We start from the raw sequence: 23,871 nt of genomic DNA on the forward strand, positions 1-23,871 counted from the left end.
ACTGCACCAGGTAACTTATAAGTCACCTATATGTATAACCTTCATTTACTGAAGGCTAGGTGCAAAATTACTGTGTGTGAGGGCACCCTTGCATTAGCAAAGGTGCCCCCATGTTGTCCAGGGCCAATTCCCCGAACTTAGTGAGTGCGGGGACACCATTATAAGCGTGCACTACATATATGTCAATACATATATGTAGCTTCACAATGGTAACTCAGAATATGGCCATGTGAGGTGTCTAAGATTGTGAAATCGAATCCCCAATCCAAATCTGGTATTGAAGGGCCAATTCCATGCACCCTGGGGGCTCCACCATGACCCCCCAGTACTGCCAAACGTGCTCTCTGAGGTTTCCCATGCAGCCCCAGCACCTGCCAGCTCACAGACACGTTTCTGCCTTCCTGGAGATTGAGCAGCTCAATTTTAGGAAGGCAGAACAATGCATTTCCTTTAGGAAAGGGGTGTTACACCCTCTCCCATTGGAAATAGGTGTTACAGGCATGGGAGGTGTATCCTCCCAGAGCCTCTGGAAATGCTTTGAAGGGCACAGATGGTGCCCTCCATCCATAATCCAATCTACACCGGTTCAGGGACCCCAAGTCCCTGCTCTGGCACCAAGCTGGACACTCCCCTGTCCATCACCACCTCAGGGGTAGTGCCCAGAGCTCCTCCAGAGTGTCCCTGACGTTAGCCATCTTGGTGAGGCTGGGCCACTGTGAACTATTGACCTTTTACATGACGAACTATATCATAATTAAGTATGTGATTGTATGGGAACATCGCAAATTGACTAATCTGCTTAATCTGTTTAATCTGCTCTGTGACACATCATAATCCAAAAAAACAATAATGTTTGTTATAACAAAGAAAGTTAAAACCTATGAAATCGCTCATGACTTTTCCCAATGAACCAATTAAGCCTTTGCCATTGGCTTTAAACTTCACTAAACACTGGCCTATTCAAGTGGCGATAAACTGCCAATCAATGGGACTACAGTTACAAAATTGCAACGTTTGTAAAACATATTGACGGCAAAACAGTAGGCTACCCCTCCCAACCCCTCCCAACAAGTTCTAACAAGAATCATCACAGTGCAAACCACCCCTAGGGTTTGTCAGAGCAGGAGGTCAACACCAAAACCCTTGCCTGCTATGGTAATCTGCAAGATTACACATAACAAAATACCTTCATATGGCCTGTTACATAATGTTATAATAACCAATTGTTAAAGGCATACTGGTATTTAACAATTGCTTTTCACAATTAATAAGCTAGACCACCTGCCATTGGCATAACGTTTCATAATAAGCAGACGAGCCCCATGGAATTGGACATAATGTTTACCAGTGTATCAATCACACCTATAGCTTGTCACTATAACCAACTCGGGCCTAAAGGTTTAAGAGTAAGCTTGCCCATAAGGCAACTATCAGACACAGTCATACTATTAGAAAGGAAATAAATACAAAATTACACTCGGCTAAGCAAAATACTGTCTCTCCTATAAGGTCTACCCAGGGTTCTCAAGTAGCAAACCTATGTTTATGGTTTGTCACACTGGGTAGCCAACACTAAAACTGTTGCCTACTATGGTAATCTGTGAGAGTCTATGTAACAAAATACCCATTGGTATGCTTTATTATAAAGTAGTACTCAACACTTAAATGCCTACTGATTTTAACATACACTTTTCACAATAGATTTTAGGCCTAGTGTCTTTATCGTTACATTTCATAAACAGATCAGGCCTGTAGCTTGCACCATAACCAAATCAGTCCTGTATTGAGTATAAGTTGTGGTACAGGCCAAAAAAGTGAAAGCACACACATTCAACCCATCAAATCCTGTATTGTCAAACCAGACCTTAAATCAGGGATGTGGAATTTCTATAGTCAGACACATGGGACATATTGTTTGGGGTCAAGGGCAACACGTTTTCATGTTTATTTTGTCCTTGGGACAAGTAGACCCAACCCCCTGCAGAACAAACCCTTTGGCTGCAAGTTTACAGAGAAGGAAGCGGTCTGCAGTTGAGGTAATATGTATGTTAAGCTAATGTTAATGTTGTTCAACTTGTATTTATGGTTCATTAATGAGAAGCCTTCATTATTAGTGTGAGCGCTGTAAATAAACGTTTTAAGGTCACACTGTACTACTGACTGTGGTTCCACTAAAAACAAAACAAAATGTACACGTATAAAAAGGTTAACAATAGGAGGATAAGTATAATGCTCCCAGAATGCTCTCTGATTAGATCCAAATGTTTGCAGAAGCTTGTAAGCAAGAGTGATGATTCTTTGAAAATAAAATGTTCAGAAAAAATGCAAGTTAGAAAAAAATCGTTTTGCTACTATGGAATGTTAGGTGCTATTTCTTTGAAGCGTCATTTAGTAAAATGTATTGATGCATGCTAATATTTCCCAAAAATATTCCTAAAGGAAACTTAGTGTAACCATTTTCAACACAATTTTGGGAAGCATGAAAATAAACAAGCACTGGCAAAGTCAACCAATCCGACATTTTTTGTGAGTCTTTTGGTTTCGTCAATGCATGTCTTGTTTTGACATGGCTTCTGTAACACTTTATTGTTGTGAGAGCTGCCAGGCACTCCCCATTGTGGCAAACACTGGCAAAAAGAAAAAACTTTTTGCTCTCAAAAAGCACACGTTGCCACCAGTGGCGTAACAAAGGCCTCGCAGCCACGTCCAGGAGGCTCCCTCGCACAGCACCTGGCTAGAGTGAGTCTGGAGTGGGGCCTTTTCTAGTTTTGTTATGCCACTGATTGCCACAGTAGTTCCTGGCACTGAAAAAAATTACTTTGTGTGCCAGTATGCTCCTTGTGGAATTGCAGAATGTGATCACTCACAGTAAAGCCAGCCGATAGATAGAGGGAGAAATAGAACTTTAATAGAAACATCTTTGTTAACGCTAGACCTAATTAGGGACCCAATTCTTAAAGAAAGTCACAAATGTGCACCCATGGTATGTCTTTGCATTAGTGTTTTTCATGAATTCACAAGAACTTACAGCAGTAGACCAGGAAATCGTACTCCTAGAAAATATTTGTGAACTGTATTTTAGCATGAGCAAATATGCATATGTAGATTTGCTCATGTGAAAATCGGTTAAGCGTTTACAAGTTCACTTTCCCTCCAACCACTTTATTCCCAACCCTGGAAGAACTTCTACTTCTGCCATTGTCAGGAGTAAATTTGGAACATTTCTCATTATGGGGAAAGATTAGAGGAGAGAGGGTGAAAATCCTTAAAACATGCAAATTAATAGTTTTGCAGACTCAAATGCATTCCAGCCCCGAAACTATTGCTTACTGCTTCCTCCAGCCCCAGTATATAGATCTGAGGAATGGTGGTAAAATAAAGAAATCGCTATAGTAAGGATTGAAACTGTAAGTATTGAAGCCCTACTATAGTAGTAGCACTGGCATAATCATAGGGGCTATTATCAGAGGTCTTAGAGAATGAGACGGCTGCTATAATTTGTTGCAGCATTATACGGCACTAAAGGGACAAGTAGATTGTTTTAGAGGACAAGTAGATTTAAGAAGCAACCTGTCCCATGGGCAAGTATATATTTTATTAAATTCCACACCCCTGTTAAATCCATATTGCTCTCCAAATCAAATTTGCGCTATTAAGTTTAAAGTTAATAATGGAAGGGGAGGGTGCTGAGATTGTAATGCTTTCCTTGTGGGACTGTAATACATTCCTCATGGCTGCTCTCCTTCTGTCTATTCTGCTGCCAGAGAAAGACAAATATCAAAATATGTCTAGTTACGTACTGCATTACAATATCATGCACGTTCCTCTGAAAGTTCGAGCCCAGACAGCTGGAAAAAAATACAAAATGATCACAGGTGCATGGATAGCAAGGTGTTTTTTTGTTGTTGAAGCCCACAGCTTCTCGAAATGTACTCCTGACTATCAACATATGGGTGATGCCAATCCACCTCTGTTGTGATTCTCACATAATTGTCTGTCTACAGCTGCCTGAGGCCATTGGCATTTCACTCTGGTCGCAGTGAAGTCTGTCATGCTTGTTCTGAAGATTGTTTGTTCCTGAATTGGGCAGGCCACACAGAACTGGCCTGGCATGAAATCAGAACTTGTTGCCCATCCTTTTTTTTTTTTTTAAAGTTCGAACGAAACACTTGTGTTGTCTCTTTTTTTGCTGCCTCAGTTTAGCAAATGCGGTGATTTTGAAAACATGCAGAGGGTTTCAAGAGACAGGAAAATAACAAACACAGGAAAAGAACAAACTGACTATTTATCTCAGCATAGGGGTGACTGGTTGTTTGCAGAATTGAGGCATCTCTGAGTCATAACCAGTGTTTTTGCTTGTATTCTGAATTTGACAGGTGATCGCATAGCCATGTACAGCCTGTTTGTGACCCCCCGTCGTCTAGTGCCAAGTCGCTCCTTTTCCTACAGTTCACAATGGGACAGCTATGCATCTGAAGACACTGAATATGCCCCTCCTGCTCCAGAACCATCCGTCCAGGGGGACCTGCGGATCATTAAAATTATGTAAGCATTGCTGATGCTTATTGTGTGGTGTACAACAAAGTCATAATGTGATTTCTGTACAGTAGACCCCGGCTTTCGAGGCTTATGTCACCTTGGAGCCAGTTTCCTTTGGTGGTGGAGCTCATAGTGAGGTTGGGATGCCCACAGGATACTCATTTCCTAAGATGAGCTGTGCATGAATAAAAATCTTTTTTTTGTCCCTTGCACATCCCCCTGCTTGCTGACTCAGAGACTGTGGAGAGGAAGCAATGTACTGCCAATTCAATAAGCGAGGGACCTTGCTGGCTGTCGGACTTATCAGTGGTGTCATCAAGGTAAAATGCTGACGTACTCGGTGTTGTCTTTTCTTGATAGGCACGTCAAGATCGCAGTGGTCCATTTATGCCTTCTGTCTTCTTCTTGCTTAGGTATACATGGTGAGCGAGGGATCATGTGTGCATATGCTGAGTGACAGTGAATCTGTGGATGCATCCCTGCCTGTCACGAGCCTGCGCTTTTACCCACAGAGCTCATCTTCCACCGGAGACTTACTTCTGGCCACATGTAAGACGCACATTAAGCGATAGCAACATGTCACTAGACATAGAAGGAATAAAAGGGCCCAGGATTCAGCCTGGGCCAACAGAGGGAAAAGCAAGGAAGCTAGAAGATATGAAAACACTGCTTATTGTCAGACGCTGATCCAGCCTGGGTCCACTTAAGAGAAGAGTGATGAAAATTGGAAGGCGCTTTGAAAAAAATCTAAATATCTGTGTGCCGCAGATTCGGAACTGAATGAATAGCTAGCCATTGTGTCAAACTGCCCCGTTAGGAAAGATATGGTCAGGGGCCACAGCTCCAGCTTTTGAAGAATGCCCAAATCCCACAGGTGGTTGATCCGATCATTAACAGGCAGATCATTACTTGGTTTTAAACAGAGGATGCCGACCCTAAAATGTTGATGACAGATTTGATACAAAAGTCTGCATAGGGCGAGGCAAAAAACTGTTGGTGAGGGGTTTCTTAAAAATAGAACCCTCCTTATTCTCATTCTCTCTCTAGCACACACAAACACCCTGCTTCTCATGTCTATATCCCCCCTAACAGTCACAAACGATTTCTCTCTAGTTTCCTCTGTAAACCTGTAGCTCCCTGTTACGACTGAGGGCAGTTAAGTATGAGGGTACAGCAAGGCTTTACCTGATTTCTGCCTCTAGTTTGGACTTTCTTTTCTGCTTGCCTGTTTATTCACATTTGCATGGCCAGCTTTTGGAAGCTGCAAACCACACATAACTATGAATGAGGTGAAAGTAAATACATGTGTGGAGGAGCACAATTATCCACAGGTAATAGGTAGTAAACTGAGGCCAAATGAAGACTTACTAAACAATATATGGATAGGATTGTAAACATAATAGAGTAGGCTCAGTAATGGAAACTTATTTATTCAGTTGTTTTGTCTAGCACTTGTTGGATAACGTCTGGTTTCTTTGCTGCACCTTATCTTCTTACAGTAAACAGTAGATTTCTTAGAACACAGTGCTGTTTTATTCCAAGAATCTGGAGGGGATCAGGGAAAATTATGCTTGATAGTAGCAAAGTTTGAAAATGGATTTTAGAACGGTCTGTATCTCCTTTTTGGTAACTTGCAAAAACAGTTGTGAGAGTGACCTAGAAGAGCATTTAGCACAGTGAAGAGGACCATTCACTGATCCAGCTTGCTCCTGGTCTCATGGGAGGGAGCATTAAGTGGTCTGGGTGGTGATGTTAGATGATGAGCAGAGGATTGACAGGTACAGACGTGGGCTGTGTCAGTTGATAGGAGAAGTAAGAGGACCTGAAAGGAGCGAGATTGCAATGGGGGAATGGGTGGGGTGCAGCACTAGAACGGGCCTTGGTCTAGAAGAAAAGCAATGAGAGTAGCTGAGGGAAAGAGACAGGTAATGCGCTGGGGTTTGGAAGGCACAGTTCCAACCAGGGTCCTTACAGGAATAGAGTGTTTGGGGCGGGGAGGTGAATACCTGGCTCTGACTCCACCTTCCTCTCCTCATCAGATGCAAGTGGCCTCGTGAAGTTCTGGCACCTCTCCACACAGACCTGCCTGCAAACCATTTCTGAAGACCGACAGATCCTCACTGGGACATTTAATCCATCTGGGACTTGCTTCTTGACTGCAGGTTCCAGCAACGACATCCATGTTTATGACACAGAAACCAAAGAGAGGATCAACACCTGCAGGCCCAGGTGAGGAACATACAACCCAGGTGAGGATCTCACTCTGAATCTTTCAGAAGAGTAGAGAGCCCTTGACACTGCAGATGGGCTCGTAGTGTAACTGGGGAGCGCGTATTGTAGGTGAAGATCTCAGTATGAATATGAAGACTAAGCAAGAAGCAAGGCACAGAACAGTTAAAAGAGCAGCATGAAGTACTAGACAGGTTAGCGATGGCAGCAAACTGGCACAAGCTGGAAGAGTAATGGGAGCAAGGCTCAAAAAGGAAGCAAGAGCTCTAAAGACCATAACCGACGAGAGTATATGTTGGCACAATATGGATTAGGGTTCTGCATGACATAAGATGTAAGGGAGTAGGTAGTGAGGTAAACATGGGATGAGTGATGGTCGACAAATAAGAAAACTGAGAAAATATATGGGAGACAGGACCAAGGTGCATGAAGTGTGGGAAAGGGAATGATTGAGGAGTGAGAGAACAAAGTACAAAAAATATGAGAGTGTGGACTGAAGCCCAACATGAATGAGATAGAAGAACAAGATGCACAACCAACGAGAGAACGAGCAAGACATAAGATACGTTAGAGAAAGGAGATAGAACTAAGATAGATGAGAGAGAGAAATGGTGCAAAGTGGATGAGAAAAGTTTGCAAGGCAGAAGATGGATGGAATCCAGTAACAAGAGTGAGAGAAATAAGGCACAAGGATGAATAGAGAGAGCATGTGGCAAAAACATACAAGAGACTGGAGTGCGCCACTGGACAGATGATAAAGGGAAGTTGAGTGCAAAGCTGACTATGAGAAGGAACAAATTCCAGTTTGGTGAGTTTACCTCCTTAAAAGGGCTGAGGTTTATCGAAAGATCTATTGGAAGTACTGAAACAAGCCAGAATGCAAATCCTGATTTGTGAAATGTTTGATATCTCGATACTCCGGAAACCCAGTGGTATCAATAATAATTTGAGCCACTTTCCCAGCTAACATTTTCTAGTAAGAGGAAAAAAACTTTTTTTATAGAAATTCCTCATAAAAAGAAAACACAGGAACTGTATGCTCCTTGTAGAAAAATATCTGAGTCCAAGACATGGAAACACCATGCGGACAATTCTATAATCCACAGTCTAGATCCAAGTGCTATATTTTCAGTGACATCGAAGTAGTGCCTTACGTCTCCTAAGTTATTTCCACACCAATGTTAGCTTGCCAACTGAAGGAATGCTTGTCTGTCCTGGGAAGGTTCCTATTCCTAAATCCCAGTTTACACAGAAGAAATGACTTGTGTCAGATCAGCAACTTGTGCACCATGTAAGGATCATTCTACACATCTTCTTCATACGGGGCCTGATTCAATACATTTGTTATATTCCATTGTCCTTGTTGCCTGCTATATCCACCTCTTGGAAGTTAGTGATAAATTTCCCATCCTGTAGGACATCTACCCCATGGCCAACAGGTTTAACTTGCCAATGCATGTACACAGTATAGGTGTAATTCATACATTAGCGTTGTTTTGCATTTAAAAGCCAGACTTGTTGTCTTGTCCATTTCTGTTTTACACTGTCCAGAATGTAGTGCAGTGAGGCACATATGAAAAGTACTTGTCCTGTATAAGCCAAACTGTATCATAGTTGGGTTGTTTGCGCACACACAGGATATTAACTTCCCCTTGATTTATGCATATGAACAGGGAGGACATGCATATCACCTCACTGAACACTGTTCTACAGTTTCACCTGAATTTCTTCTATATAGGAGCTGTGCCAGTGCACTGATATTGATAATTCTAATGCTGATCCCAAATAACATAAACACAGGTAACAGCAATTCTGATTTTAATTCCTGATCTGAGTGGGTTGCAGCTGGGAAAGAGCACCTCTTCAGAGGGAGAACAAGAGACGGTTAGCAATGCTAATGCTTATTCTAGGCTAATGTACCAAGTGTGGATATCTGAGGTCTGGTTTAGGATCTCTGCATTCATGTCACACGTCTGACCACCCCTGGAAAGAAAGCCAGAATGTACATGGGTCCCTTTATCATAGTATTATGACTTACCTCCTTCAAATGAGAACTGGGCTTTGGAAGGTTCTAGGGATCCATTCATTCCACCATATTGAAATGAGGATCACTCCTGACAAACCAACCCTGACTGGTTCTAAACTTGTATTTTCTCCAACTACCAACTATGAGCAGACACCTGATGGCTGGGAAGAATTACTTTTCAAAAACCTTCCTCACACTAGAACCTGTTTAGTATAAATGTATCAAAAGCGCCATGCCCCAGACTGGAACTTTTGGCATATGGTACTGCAGTGTTTTTAGATTGCAACCACATATACTACTGTGGTGTGCCTGATGCCATGTGGTGTAACCTCCACTGTGGCGTTAAACTTGTATACCACAAGTGTATTTTATGCATTTGTGCATGTGCCTTATTTAAAAGTTAAATAAATATGCCATTAGAAGTTAACCAATTTTGCACTATGATTTAGAACGCATGCACTGGGAGGTTAGATAGCAGAGATCAGATTAAAGAAAGACCAGTAAATCCAGATTCATAAACCCAAAGACAATTTGGGGACAGTGTGAGGTATTAAGGGCACTGCAGAGCCCGTCCGGAGATTATTGAGGGTGTGCCAGCAGTGTGCTGCTTTCTGAATGTTCTTTCTCTGATAACACACATTGACTTGAGCGGTAGGGTGTCACTCTGGAGGTCGAAATACATGGTATATGAAGCCAGGCTAGCAGGTGCCTATTTGAACCATGTTGTTAGTAAATTTGCCAAGTGCTGCATTGTTTACAATTCTTATCATTGTATTCACAATTCTTTATTCCCTATCAAACCCCTGCTTTTATAGGAAAAAAATAACTAAGTAACCGTATGACAGAGATACACTAACATAAACGCTTAACAGTGAACACAGACACTGCAGTAATGTCAGTTATCTAGTGGCTCTAACCTGCGATTGTGGCCACAGTATAAGTCAGCAGAGGCTTGTGTGTTAAATATGTATGAACATTTGGCTTTGATTAGTGGACTGCTGGAATACATGTATGTAGAACTAATGTAAACGTGGAAGCCTGTTCATAGGGAACAGAAACGTGGATGTCCTTTGACCTCACAAATTTGTTTATTTACAAAATGCAAATCTATGCTGAAAACAAGCTTTGAAAGACCATAAGCATGCATAGGGTTCTCCCGGTGACCCCCAAGAGCTTGAGGAGAAAAGCAAAGTGTAATAAAACAAGCATTTGCAATACAATATGTCTCGCATTTTCTCCACTTAGAGCTATTAGCGTTGTAAAGTCCTTACCAGACTTTTATTCCCACATAAAATGAAAAAAAGTTCGCTTGCAGTCCAACGTTTCAGCAAATGTGCAGCGACATCGCGCTGCGTAGGAAATAAAAAGTAGTCCAGAAACCATGCTTAAAACATGGAGTCTCATATGTTTTCAGTAGTTGGCCGGTGCGCTCGAGGAGGGCTAAACACCAGAAAAGGCATGACATATGCATGCCTTTCACAAATAAAATCGAGCGATTTTTAAAAGGCAAGCCTTCTACCCAACGAAACTGATGGGCGTAACATGGGTGTAGTTAAAAGCCAACATAGAGAATACAGTAGCCTAGAGCGCTTGTTTGCTCAATCCTAAAAAAATATAGCTCTCTAGGGGGAAAATAGAACAATTTTCACAATCATGATGGGAATATGTGGCAACTAAAAAGTTAAGATTCGCCTCAACTCTATATTACGTTCCCTGATGCGGTATTCATTTATGGTACATGTAAGGAAATGCCTCCTTGGCATGGTTGCCCCCTGACTTTTTGCCTTTGCTGATGCTATGTTTACAATTGAAAGTGTGCTGAGGCCTGCTAACCAGGCCCCAGCACCAGTGTTCTTTCCCTAACCTGTACTTTTGTATCCACAATTGGCAGACCCTGGCATCCAGATAAGTCCCTTGTAACTGGTACTTCTAGTACCAAGGGCCCTGATGCCAAGGAAGGTCTCTAAGGGATGCAGCATGTCTTATGCCACCCTGAAGACCTCTCACTCAGCACAGACACACTGCTTGCCAGCTTGTGTGTGCTAGTGAGGACAAAACGAGTAAGTCGACATGGCACTCCCCTCAGGGTGCCATGCCAGCCTCTCACTGCCTATGCAGTATAGGTAAGACACCCCTCTAGCAGGCCTTACAGCCCTAAGGCAGGGTGCACTATACCATAGGTGAGGGTACCAGTGCATGAGCATGGTACCCCTACAGTGTCTAAACAAAACCTTAGACATTGTAAGTGCAGGGTAGCCATAAGAGTATATGGTCTGGGAGTCTGTCAAACACGAACTCCACAGCACCATAATGGCTACACTGAAAACTGGGAAGTTTGGTATCAAACTTCTCAGCACAATAAATGCACACTGATGCCAGTGTACATTTTATTGTAAAATACACCACAGAGGGCACCTTAGAGGTGCCCCCTGAAACTTAACCGACTATCTGTGTAGGCTGACTAGTTTTAGCAGCCTGCCACAAACCGAGACATGTTGCTGGCCCCATGGGGAGAGTGCCTTTGTCACTCTGAGGCCAGTAACAAAGCCTGCACTGGGTGGAGATGCTAACACCTCTCCCAGGCAGGAATTGTCACACCTGGCGGTGAGCCTCAAAGGCTCACCTCCTTTGTGCCAACCCAGCAGGACACTCCAGCTAGTGGAGTTGCCCGCCCCCTCCGGCCAGGCCCCACTTTTGGCGGCAAGGCCGGAGAAAATAATGAGAATAACAAGGAGGAGTCACTGGCCAGTCAGGACAGCCCCTAAGGTGTCCTGAGCTGAGGTGACTCTAACTTTTAGAAATCCTCCATCTTGCAGATGGAGGATTCCCCCAATAGGGTTAGAATTGTGACCCCCTCCCCTTGGGAGGAGGCACAAAGAGGGTGTACCCACCCTCAGGGCTAGTAGCCATTGGCTACTAACCCCCCAGACCTAAACACGCCCTTAAATTTAGTATTTAAGGGCTACCCTGAACCCTAGAAAATTAGATTCCTGCAACAAGAAGAAGGACTGCCCAGCTGAAAACCCCTGCAGCGGAAGACCAGAAGACGACAACTGCCTTGGCTCCAGAAACTCACCGGCCTGTCTCCTGCCTTCCAAAGATCCTGCTCCAGCGACGCTTCCGAAGGGACCAGCGACCTCGACATCCTCTGAGGACTGCCCCTGCTTCGAAAAGACAAGAAACTCCCGAGGACAGCGGACCTGCTCCAAGAAAAGCTGCAACTTTGTTTCCAGCAACTTTAAAGATCCCTGCAAGCTCCCCGCAAGAAGCGTGAGACTTGCAACACTGCACCCGGCGACCCCGACTCGGCTGGTGGAGATCCGACGCCTCAGGAGGGACCCCAGGACTACTCTGATACTGTGAGTACCAAAACCTGTCCCCCCTGAGCCCCCACAGCGCCGCCTGCAGAGGGAATCCCGAGGCTTCCCCTGACCGCGACTCCTTGAATCCAAAGTCCCGACACCTGGGAGAGACCCTGCACCCGCAGCCCCCAGGACCTGAAGGACCGGACTTTCACTGGAGGAGTGACCCCCAGGAGTCCCTCTCCCTTGACCAAGTGGAGGTTTCCCCGAGGAACCCCCCCCTTGCCTGCCTGCAGCGCTGAAGAGATCCCTAGATCTCCCATTGACTTCCATTACAAACCCGACGCTTGTTTCTACACTGCACCCGGCCGCCCCCGCGCCGCTGAGGGTGAAATTTCTGTGGGGACTTGTGTCCCCCCCGGTGCCCTACAAAACCCCCCTGGTCTGCCCTCCGAAGACGCGGGTACTTACCTGTAAGCAGACCGGAACCGGGGCACCCCCTTCTCTCCATTCTAGCCTATGTGTTTTGGGCACCACTTTGAACTCTGCACCTGACCGGCCCTGAGCTGCTGGTGTGGTGACTTTGGGGTTGCTCTGAACCCCCAACGGTGGGCTACCTTGGACCAAGAACTGAACCCTGTAAGTGTCTTACTTACCTGGAAAAACTAATCAAAACTTACCTCCCCTAGGAACTGTGAAAATTGCACTAAGTGTCCACTTTTAAAACAGCTATTTGTCAATAACTTGAAAAGTATACATGCAATTTTGATGATTTGAAGTTCCTAAAGTACTTACCTGCAATACCTTTCGAATGAGCTATTACATGTAGAATTTGAACCTGTGGTTCTTAAAATAAACTAAGAAAAGATATTTTTCTATATAAAAACCTATTGGCTGGATTTGTCTCTGAGTGTGTGTACCTCATTTATTGTCTATGTGTATGTACAACAAATGCTTAACACTACTCCTTGGATAAGCCTACTGCTCGACCACACTACCACAAAATAGAGCATTAGTATTATCTATTTTTACCACTATTTTACCTCTAAGGGGAACCCTTGGACTCTGTGCATGCTATTCCTTACTTTGAAATAGCACATACAGAGCCAACTTCCTACATTGGTGGATCAGCGGTGGGGTACAAGACTTTGCATTTGCTGGACTACTCAGCCAATACCTGATCACACGACAAATTCCAAAATTGTCATTAGAAATTGATTTTTGCAATTTGAAAAGTTTTCTAAATTCTTAAAAGACCTGCTAGGGCCTTGTGTTAGATCCTGTTTAGCATTTCTTTTAGAGTTTAAAAGTTTGTTAGAAGTTTGAATTAGATTCTAGAACCAGTTTTAGTTTCTTAAAAAGTATTCCAACTTTTAGAAGCATAATGTCTAGCACAGATGTGAATGTGGTGGAACTCGACACCACACCTTACCTCCATCTACAGATGAGAGAGCTAAGGTCACTCTGTAAACTAAAGAAAATAGCAATGGGCCCCAAACCTACCAAAGTACAGCTCCAGGAGCTTTTGGCAGAGTTTGAAAAGGCCAACCCCTCTGAGGATGGCAACTCAGAGGATGAAGATAGTGACTTGGAGGGAAATTCCCCCCCTCCAGTCCTACTTAGGGAGAGCAGGGCTTCTCAAGCCCTGACTCCACAAATAATAGTCAGAGATGCTGGTTCCCTCACAGGAGGGACCAACAACTCTGAAATCACTGAGGATAACTCCAGTGAAGAGGACATCCAGTTAGCCAGGATGGCCAAAAGATTGGCTTTGGAAAGACAGATCCTAGCCATAGAGAGGGAAAGACAAGAGATGGGCCTAGGACCCATCAATGGTGGCAGCAATATAAATAGGGTCAGAGATTCTCCTGACATGTTGAAAATCCCCAAAGGGATTGTAACTAAATATGAAGATGGTGATGACATCACCAAATGGTTCACAGCTTTTGAGAGGGCTTGTGTAACCAGAAAAGTGAACAAATCTCACTGGGGTGCTCTCCTTTGGGAAATGTTCACAGGAAAGTGTAGGGATAGACTCCTCACACTCTCTGGACAAGATGCAGAATCTTATGACCTCATGAAGGGTACCCTGATTGAGGGCTTTGGATTCTCCACTGAGGAGTACAGGATTAGGTTCAGGGGGGCTCAAAAATCCTCGAGCCAGACCTGGGTTGACTTTGTTGACTACTCAGTGAAAACACTAGATGGTTGGATTCAAGGCAGTGGTGTAAGTAATTATGATGGGCTGTACAATTTATTTGTGAAAGAACACCTGTTAAGTAATTGTTTCAATGATAAACTGCATCAGCATCTGGTAGACCTAGGACCAATTTCTCCCCAAGAATTGGGAAAGAAGGCGGACCATTGGGTCAAGACAAGGGTGTCCAAGACTTCAACAGGGGGTGACCAAAAGAAAGGGGTCACAAAGACTCCCCAGCAGAAGGGTGATGAGACAACCAAAACTAAAAATAGTAAAGAGTCTTCTACAGGCCCCCAAAAACCTGCACAGGAGGGTGGGCCCAGAGCCTCTTCACAAAACAATGGGTACAAGGGTAAAAACTTTGATCCCAAAAAGGCCTGGTGTCATAGCTGTAAACAGCATGGACACCAAACTGGAGACAAGGCCTGTCCCAAGAAAGGTTCCACTCCAAACTCCCATCCAGGTAACACTGGTATGGCTAGTCTCCAAGTGGGATCCACAGTGTGCCCAGAGCAAATCAGGGTCCACACTGAAGCTACTCTAGTTTCTGAGGGTGGGGTGGATTTAGCCACACTAGCTGTCTGGCCGCCTAACATGCAAAAATACAGACAGCAACTCTTAATTAATGGGACTAGAATAGAGGGCCTGAGGGATACAGGTGCCAGTGTCACCATGGTGACAGAGAAACTGGTTTCCCCTGGCCAATACCTGACTGGAAAAACTTACACAGTCACCAACGCTGACAATCAGAGAAAAGTACATCCCATGGCAATGGTTACTTTAGAATGGGGAGGGGTCAATGGCCTGAAACAGGTGGTGGTCTCCTCAAATATCCCAGTGGACTGTCTGCTTGGAAATGACCTGGAGTCCTCAGCATGGGCTGAGGTAGAACTAAAAACCCATGCAGCAATGCTGGGTATCCCTGAACTGGTGTGTGTGAAAACCAGAGCACAGTGCAAGGCACAGGGTGAACAAGTAGAGCTGGAGTCTGGAAGAATGGCCCAGCCTACCAAGAGAAAAGGAAAGTCAGTTGGGGAACCAACTGCAACACAGCAAAAGAAAGGGAACCTCTCTTCTCAGGAAGAAGTTCTGCCCTCTGAGGGAACTGAGCCTTTGGAGCTTGAACCTTATCAGGTTGAGCTCTTAGGCCCAGGGGGACCCTCAAGGGAAGAGCTGTGTAAGGGACAAGAAACCTGTCCCTCTCTTGAAGGCCTTAGGCAGCAAGCTGCTGAAGAGTCCAAAGGCAAGAAAAATGGAACACATAGGGTCTATTGGGAAGATGGGCTCCTGTACACTGAGGCCAGAGACCCCAAACCTGGTGCCACTAGGAGAGTGGTAGTGCCTCAGCTGTTCAGAGGGTTCATCCTAACATTGGCCCATGACATTCCCCTTGCTGGACATTTGGGACAAACCAAGACGTGGGAGAGGTTAGTCAACCACTTCTACTGGCCCAATATGTCCAACATGGTTAAGGAGTTTTGCCTCTCCTGCCCCACCTGTCAAGCCAGTGGTAAGACAGGTGGGCATCCAAAGGCCCCCCTCATTCCACTTCCAGTGGTGGGGGTGCCCTTTGAAAGAGTGGGTGTGGACATAGTTGGTCCACTGGAACCTCCCACAGCCTCAGGAAATATGTATATCCTGGTAGTAGTGGATCATGCTACCAGGTATCCTGAGGCTATTCCCCTTAGGTCGACTACTGCCCCTGCAGTAGCCAAGGCCCTCATTGGTATCTTTACCAGAGTGGGTTTCCCTAAGGAGGTGGTGTCTGACAGAGGTACCAACTTCATGTCAGCATACCTAAAGCACATGTGGAATGAGTGTGGAGTGACTTATAAATTCACTACACCTTACCATCCACAAACTAATGGCTTAGTTGAGAGATTCAACAAGACATTAAAGGGCATGATCATGGGGCTCCCAGAAAAACTCAAAAGGAGATGGGATGTCCTCCTGCCATGTCTGCTTTTCGCTTACAGGGAGGTACCACAGAAGGGAGTAGGGTTCTCACCCTTTGAACTTCTGTTTGGTCATCCTGTAAGGGGACCACTTGCCCTTGTTAAAGAAGGCTGGGAGAGACCTCTCCATGAGCCTAAACAGGACATAGTGGACTATGTACTTGGCCTTCGCTCTAGAATGGCAGAGTACATGGAAAAGGCAACCAAAAACCTTGAGGCCAGCCAACAACTCCAGAAGTTTTGGTATGACCAAAAGGCTGCACTGGTTGAGTTCCAACCAGGGCAGAAAGTCTGGGTTCTGGAGCCTGTGGCTCCCAGGGCACTCCAGGACAAATGGAGTGGCCCTTACCCAGTGCTAGAGAGGAAGAGTCAGGTCACCTACCTGGTGGACCTGGGCACAAGCAGGAGCCCCAAGAGGGTGATCCATGTGAACCGCCTTAAGCTCTTCCATGACAGGGCTGATGTGAATCTGTTAATGGTAACAGATGAGGATCAGGAGGCAGAGAGTGAACCTCTCCCTGATCTTCTGTCATCAGACCCAAAAGATGGCACAGTAGAAGGAGTGATCTACTCAGACACCCTCTCTGGCCAACAGCAGGCTGATTGTAGGAGAGTCCTACAACAGTTTCCTGAGCTTTTCTCCCTAACCCCTGGTCAGACCCACCTGTGTACCCATGATGTGGACACAGGAGACAGCATGCCTGTCAAGAACAAAATCTTCAGACAGTCTGACCATGTTAAGGAAAGCATCAAGGTGGAAGTCCACAAGATGCTGGAATTGGGAGTGATTGAGCGCTCTGACAGCCCCTGGGCTAGCCCAGTGGTCTTAGTCCCCAAACCTCACACCAAAGATGGAAAGAAAGAGATGAGGTTTTGTGTGGACTACAGAGGGCTCAATTCTGTCACCAAGACAGATGCCCATCCAATTCCAAGAGCTGATGAGCTCATTGATAAATTAGGTGCTGCCAAATTTCTAAGTACCTTTGACTTGACAGCAGGGTACTGGCAAATAAAAATGGCACCTGGAGCAAAAGAAAAGACAGCATTCTCCACACCTGATGGGCATTATCAGTTTACTGTTATGCCCTTTGGTTTAAAGAATGCCCCTGCCACCTTCCAAAGGTTGGTGAATCAAGTCCTTGCTGGCTTGGAGTCCTTTAGCACAGCTTATCTTGATGATATTGCTGTCTTTAGCTCCACCTGGCAGGATCACCTGGTCCACCTGAGGAAGGTTTTGAAGGCTCTGCAATCTGCAGGCCTCTCTATCAAGGCATCCAAATGCCAGATAGGGCAGGGAACTGTGGTTTACTTGGGACACCTTGTAGGTGGAGGCCAAGTTCAGCCACTCCAACCCAAGATCCAGACTATTCTGGACTGGGTAGCTCCAAAAACCCAGACTCAAGTCAGGGCATTCCTTGGCTTGACTGGGTATTACAGGAGGTTTGTGAAGGGATATGGATCCATTGTGACAGCCCTCACTGAACTCACCTCCAAGAAAATGCCCAAGAAAGTAAACTGGACTGTGGACTGCCAACAGGCCTTTGACACCCTGAAACAGGCAATGTGCTCAGCACCAGTTCTCAAAGCTCCAGATTATTCTAAGCAGTTCATTGTGCAGACTGATGCCTCTGAACATGGGATAGGGGCAGTTTTGTCCCAAACAAATGATGATGGCCTTGACCAGCCTGTTGCTTTCATTAGCAGGAGGTTACTCCCCAGGGAGCAGCGTTGGAGTGCCATTGAGAGGGAGGCCTTTGCTGTGGTTTGGTCCCTGAAGAAGCTGAGACCATACCTCTTTGGGACTCACTTCCTAGTTCAAACTGACCACAGACCTCTCAAATGGCTGATGCAAATGAAAGGTGAAAATCCTAAACTGTTGAGGTGGTCCATCTCCCTACAGGGAATGGACTTTATAGTGGAACACAGACCTGGGACTGCCCATGCCAATGCAGATGGCCTTTCCAGGTTCTTCCACTTAGAAAATGAAGACTCTCTTGGGAAAGGTTAGTCTCATCCTCTTTCGTTTGGGGGGGGGTTGTGTAAGGAAATGCCTCCTTGGCATGGTTGCCCCCTGACTTTTTGCCTTTGCTGATGCTATGTTTACAATTGAAAGTGTGCTGAGGCCTGCTAACCAGGCCCCAGCACCAGTGTTCTTTCCCTAACCTGTACTTTTGTATCCACAATTGGCAGACCCTGGCATCCAGATAAGTCCCTTGTAACTGGTACTTCTAGTACCAAGGGCCCTGATGCCAAGGAAGGTCTCTAAGGGATGCAGCATGTCTTATGCCACCCTGAAGACCTCTCACTCAGCACAGACACACTGCTTGCCAGCTTGTGTGTGCTAGTGAGGACAAAACGAGTAAGTCGACATGGCACTCCCCTCAGGGTGCCATGCCAGCCTCTCACTGCCTATGCAGTATAGGTAAGACACCCCTCTAGCAGGCCTTACAGCCCTAAGGCAGGGTGCACTATACCATAGGTGAGGGTACCAGTGCATGAGCATGGTACCCCTACAGTGTCTAAACAAAACCTTAGACATTGTAAGTGCAGGGTAGCCATAAGAGTATATGGTCTGGGAGTCTGTCAAACACGAACTCCACAGCACCATAATGGCTACACTGAAAACTGGGAAGTTTGGTATCAAACTTCTCAGCACAATAAATGCACACTGATGCCAGTGTACATTTTATTGTAAAATACACCACAGAGGGCACCTTAGAGGTGCCCCCTGAAACTTAACCGACTATCTGTGTAGGCTGACTAGTTTTAGCAGCCTGCCACAAACCGAGACATGTTGCTGGCCCCATGGGGAGAGTGCCTTTGTCACTCTGAGGCCAGTAACAAAGCCTGCACTGGGTGGAGATGCTAACACCTCTCCCAGGCAGGAATTGTCACACCTGGCGGTGAGCCTCAAAGGCTCACCTCCTTTGTGCCAACCCAGCAGGACACTCCAGCTAGTGGAGTTGCCCGCCCCCTCCGGCCAGGCCCCACTTTTGGCGGCAAGGCCGGAGAAAATAATGAGAATAACAAGGAGGAGTCACTGGCCAGTCAGGACAGCCCCTAAGGTGTCCTGAGCTGAGGTGACTCTAACTTTTAGAAATCCTCCATCTTGCAGATGGAGGATTCCCCCAATAGGGTTAGAATTGTGACCCCCTCCCCTTGGGAGGAGGCACAAAGAGGGTGTACCCACCCTCAGGGCTAGTAGCCATTGGCTACTAACCCCCCAGACCTAAACACGCCCTTAAATTTAGTATTTAAGGGCTACCCTGAACCCTAGAAAATTAGATTCCTGCAACAAGAAGAAGGACTGCCCAGCTGAAAACCCCTGCAGCGGAAGACCAGAAGACGACAACTGCCTTGGCTCCAGAAACTCACCGGCCTGTCTCCTGCCTTCCAAAGATCCTGCTCCAGCGACGCTTCCGAAGGGACCAGCGACCTCGACATCCTCTGAGGACTGCCCCTGCTTCGAAAAGACAAGAAACTCCCGAGGACAGCGGACCTGCTCCAAGAAAAGCTGCAACTTTGTTTCCAGCAACTTTAAAGATCCCTGCAAGCTCCCCGCAAGAAGCGTGAGACTTGCAACACTGCACCCGGCGACCCCGACTCGGCTGGTGGAGATCCGACGCCTCAGGAGGGACCCCAGGACTACTCTGATACTGTGAGTACCAAAACCTGTCCCCCCTGAGCCCCCACAGCGCCGCCTGCAGAGGGAATCCCGAGGCTTCCCCTGACCGCGACTCCTTGAATCCAAAGTCCCGACACCTGGGAGAGACCCTGCACCCGCAGCCCCCAGGACCTGAAGGACCGGACTTTCACTGGAGGAGTGACCCCCAGGAGTCCCTCTCCCTTGACCAAGTGGAGGTTTCCCCGAGGAACCCCCCCCTTGCCTGCCTGCAGCGCTGAAGAGATCCCTAGATCTCCCATTGACTTCCATTACAAACCCGACGCTTGTTTCTACACTGCACCCGGCCGCCCCCGCGCCGCTGAGGGTGAAATTTCTGTGGGGACTTGTGTCCCCCCCGGTGCCCTACAAAACCCCCCTGGTCTGCCCTCCGAAGACGCGGGTACTTACCTGTAAGCAGACCGGAACCGGGGCACCCCCTTCTCTCCATTCTAGCCTATGTGTTTTGGGCACCACTTTGAACTCTGCACCTGACCGGCCCTGAGCTGCTGGTGTGGTGACTTTGGGGTTGCTCTGAACCCCCAACGGTGGGCTACCTTGGACCAAGAACTGAACCCTGTAAGTGTCTTACTTACCTGGAAAAACTAATCAAAACTTACCTCCCCTAGGAACTGTGAAAATTGCACTAAGTGTCCACTTTTAAAACAGCTATTTGTCAATAACTTGAAAAGTATACATGCAATTTTGATGATTTGAAGTTCCTAAAGTACTTACCTGCAATACCTTTCGAATGAGCTATTACATGTAGAATTTGAACCTGTGGTTCTTAAAATAAACTAAGAAAAGATATTTTTCTATATAAAAACCTATTGGCTGGATTTGTCTCTGAGTGTGTGTACCTCATTTATTGTCTATGTGTATGTACAACAAATGCTTAACACTACTCCTTGGATAAGCCTACTGCTCGACCACACTACCACAAAATAGAGCATTAGTATTATCTATTTTTACCACTATTTTACCTCTAAGGGGAACCCTTGGACTCTGTGCATGCTATTCCTTACTTTGAAATAGCACATACAGAGCCAACTTCCTACAGTACACCTTTTAGAACTGTTAGCACTCAAAGTCCTCTTGCATGTTTATTTTTCTTACAATATTTTTACTTTGTTGTTATATAACTGAATAAATTATGTCATACTAACATATGACATTTTATACTAACCAATATTTCCCATCCACATCTACATGGATAATTACAATGTGTATAACATGACAACGGTGGTGTTCTTGTATACAGTTCAAATTAATTAGAGATACATTTTTCAAAGTTCATCCTGGTTCAGGCTATTCGAAGCTTGTGTATAAGAGCCCTATGGACACAAAATAAAGCTTCAATTATAATGCACCCGGTAGTTAACTTCCTGATGGTGTCACTATTCTGAGCAAAGCTTCTTATGAAATATGTCACACCCTTTTGGCCCCTTTGCAAAATTTCTACGAGCCTCATCAGAACAATTGAAAGAGCTAGGGTATAGATGCAAGGTAAAGTAACAAAGGACAAATATCAACTATGTTTAATGGGTATAATGGGGACCCTGAGTGCATCCATCAAATCCTATGGTGACGTACACTTAGCCCACCTCAATGAAAATACAGATGCCAATGTAGGAAAACTTGCTGAAAAAGATTGTGAGAAAGACGTGCCCCCACTTTATCACACAGGAACAATGCATGAACATTTAAACTCCCTATCTCGAAAATCCTCCGCAGACATTTTATGGGCAGTGGTAGATAAAAATGAATGGCCCAGAATACCTCTTACTCAAGTGTTTCCTCATGAAAATGACATGATGTAATTACAGGCAAAATAAATATAAAGCAACAAAAAATATATTTTCATATTGTAAGGAAATGCCTCCTTGGCATCGTTACCCCCTAACTTTTTACCTTTGCTGATGCTAGGTTATGATTTGAAAGTGTGCTGGGACCCTGCTAACCAGGCCCCAGCACCAGTGTTCTTTCCCTAAACTGTACCTTTGTCTCCACAATTGGCACACCCCTGGCACTCCGGTAAGTCCCTTGTAACTGGTACCAAGGGCCCTGATGCCAGGGAAGGTCTCTAAGGGCTGCAGCATGTCTTATGCCACCCTGGGGACCCCCCACTCAGTACATGCACACTGCCTTACAGCTTGTGTGTACTGGTGGGGAGAAAATGACTAAGTCGACATGGCACTCCCCTCAGAGTGCCATGCCAACCTCACACTGCCTGTGGCATAGGTAAGTCACCCCTCTAGCAGGCCTTACAGCCCTTAGGCAGGGTGCACTATATTACAGGTGAGGGCATATGTGCATGAGCACTGTGCCCCTACAGTGTCTAAGCAAAACCTTAGACATTGTAAGTGCAGGGTAGCCATAAGAGTATATGGTCTGTGAGTTTGTCAAACACGAACTCCACAGTTCCATAATGGCTACACTGAAAACTGGTAACATTGGTATCAAACTTCTCAGCACAATAAATGCACACTGGTGGCAGTGTGTAATTTATTGTAACATACACCCAGAGGGCATCTTAGAGATGCCCCCTGAATACTTACCAGACTTCTAGTGTAGGCTGAACAGTTTCTGCCAGCCTGCCACACACCAGACATGTTGATGGCCACATGGGGAGAGTGCCTTTGTCACTCTGTGGCCAGGAACAAATCCTGCACTGGGTGGAGGTGCTTCTCACCTCCCCCTGCAGGAACTGTAACACCTGGCGGTGAGCCTCAAAGGCTCACCTCTTTTGTTACAGCGCCCCAGGGCATCCAAGCAGGTGGAGATGGCTGCCCCTCTGGCCTCTGCCCCCACTTTTGGCAGCAGGGCATGGAGGAGATAATGAGAAAAACAAGGAGGAGTCACCCACCAGTCAGGGCAGCCCCTAAGGTGTCCTGAGCTGAGGTGACCCCTGCCTTGAGAAATGCTCCATCTTGAGTTTGGAGGATTCCCCCAATAGGATTAGGGATGTGCCCCCCTCTCCACAGGGAGGAGGCACAAAGAGGGTGTAGCCACCCTCAAGGGCAGGCAGTAGCCATTGGATACTGCCCTCCCAGACCTAAACACACCCCTAAATTCAGTATTTAGGGGCTCACCAGATCCCAGGAAATCATATTCCTGCAACCTGAAGAAAGAAGAAGGACTGCTGACCAACAAGCCTGCAGAGAAGGAGGAAGACGACAACTGATTTGGTCCCAGCCCTACAGGCCTGTCTCCAACTTCGAAAACCTGCTCCAGCGACGCATCCGACAGGGACCAGCGACCTCTGAAGCCTCAGAGGACTGCCCTGGACTACAGGACCAAGAAACTCCAGTGAACAGCGGCCCTGTTCAAAACCAGCTACTTCTTTGCAACAAAGAAGCAACTTCCAAAGACTTCACGTTTCCCGCCAGAAGCGTGAGACTCTACACTCTGCACTCGACGCCCCCGGCTCGACCTGTGGAAAACCAACACCTCAGGGAGGACAACCCGGCGACTGCGAGTCCATGAGTAACCAGAGTCGACCTCCGTGAGCCCCCACAGCGCTGCATGCAGAGAGAATCCAGAGGCTCCCCCTGACCACGACTGCCTGTAACAAGGGCCAGACGCCTGGAACCAACACTGCACCCGCAGCCCCCAGGACCTGAAGGAACCGAACTTCAAAGCAGGGGTGACCCCCAGACAACCTTCTGCCCTGCCCAGGTGGTGGCTGTCCCAAGATGCCCCCCCATGTGCCTGCCTGCACCGCTAGAGTGACCCCCGGGGTCCCTCCATTGAAACCTATACAAAACCTGACGCCTGCTTTGCACACTGCACCCGGCCGCCCCTGTGCCGCTGAGGGTGTGTTTTGTGTGCCTACTTATGTCCCCCCCCCAGTGCTCTACAAAAACCCCCCTGGTCTGCCCCCTGAGGACGCAGGTACTTACCTGTGGGCAGACTGGAACCGGAGCACCCCTGTTCTCCATAGGCGCCTATGTGTTTTA

At 46.3% G+C, this 23,871-nt stretch overlaps 1 protein-coding gene across 4 annotated transcripts in view; it reads left to right on the forward strand.

Annotated features, from left to right (window-relative positions):
- LOC138304161 (uncharacterized) overlaps positions 1–23,871 on the forward strand; it is a 168,401-nt gene that overhangs the window by 36,662 nt on the left and 107,868 nt on the right. For all 4 annotated transcript variants that reach the window (XM_069243979.1, XM_069243982.1, XM_069243981.1 and 1 more), the window contains 4 exons: positions 4,377–4,545; positions 4,775–4,859; positions 4,953–5,088; positions 6,579–6,768. In XM_069243979.1, coding sequence (XP_069100080.1) covers positions 4,391–4,545; positions 4,775–4,859; positions 4,953–5,088; positions 6,579–6,768 — 566 coding nt within the window. In that variant the 5' untranslated portion in view covers positions 4,377–4,390. The remainder of the gene's footprint in view (positions 1–4,376; positions 4,546–4,774; positions 4,860–4,952; positions 5,089–6,578; positions 6,769–23,871) is intronic.

This window comes from Pleurodeles waltl, chromosome 7 (genome assembly GCF_031143425.1).
Source record: "Pleurodeles waltl isolate 20211129_DDA chromosome 7, aPleWal1.hap1.20221129, whole genome shotgun sequence".
In the NCBI taxonomy this organism is placed as follows: domain Eukaryota; kingdom Metazoa; phylum Chordata; class Amphibia; order Caudata; family Salamandridae; genus Pleurodeles; species Pleurodeles waltl.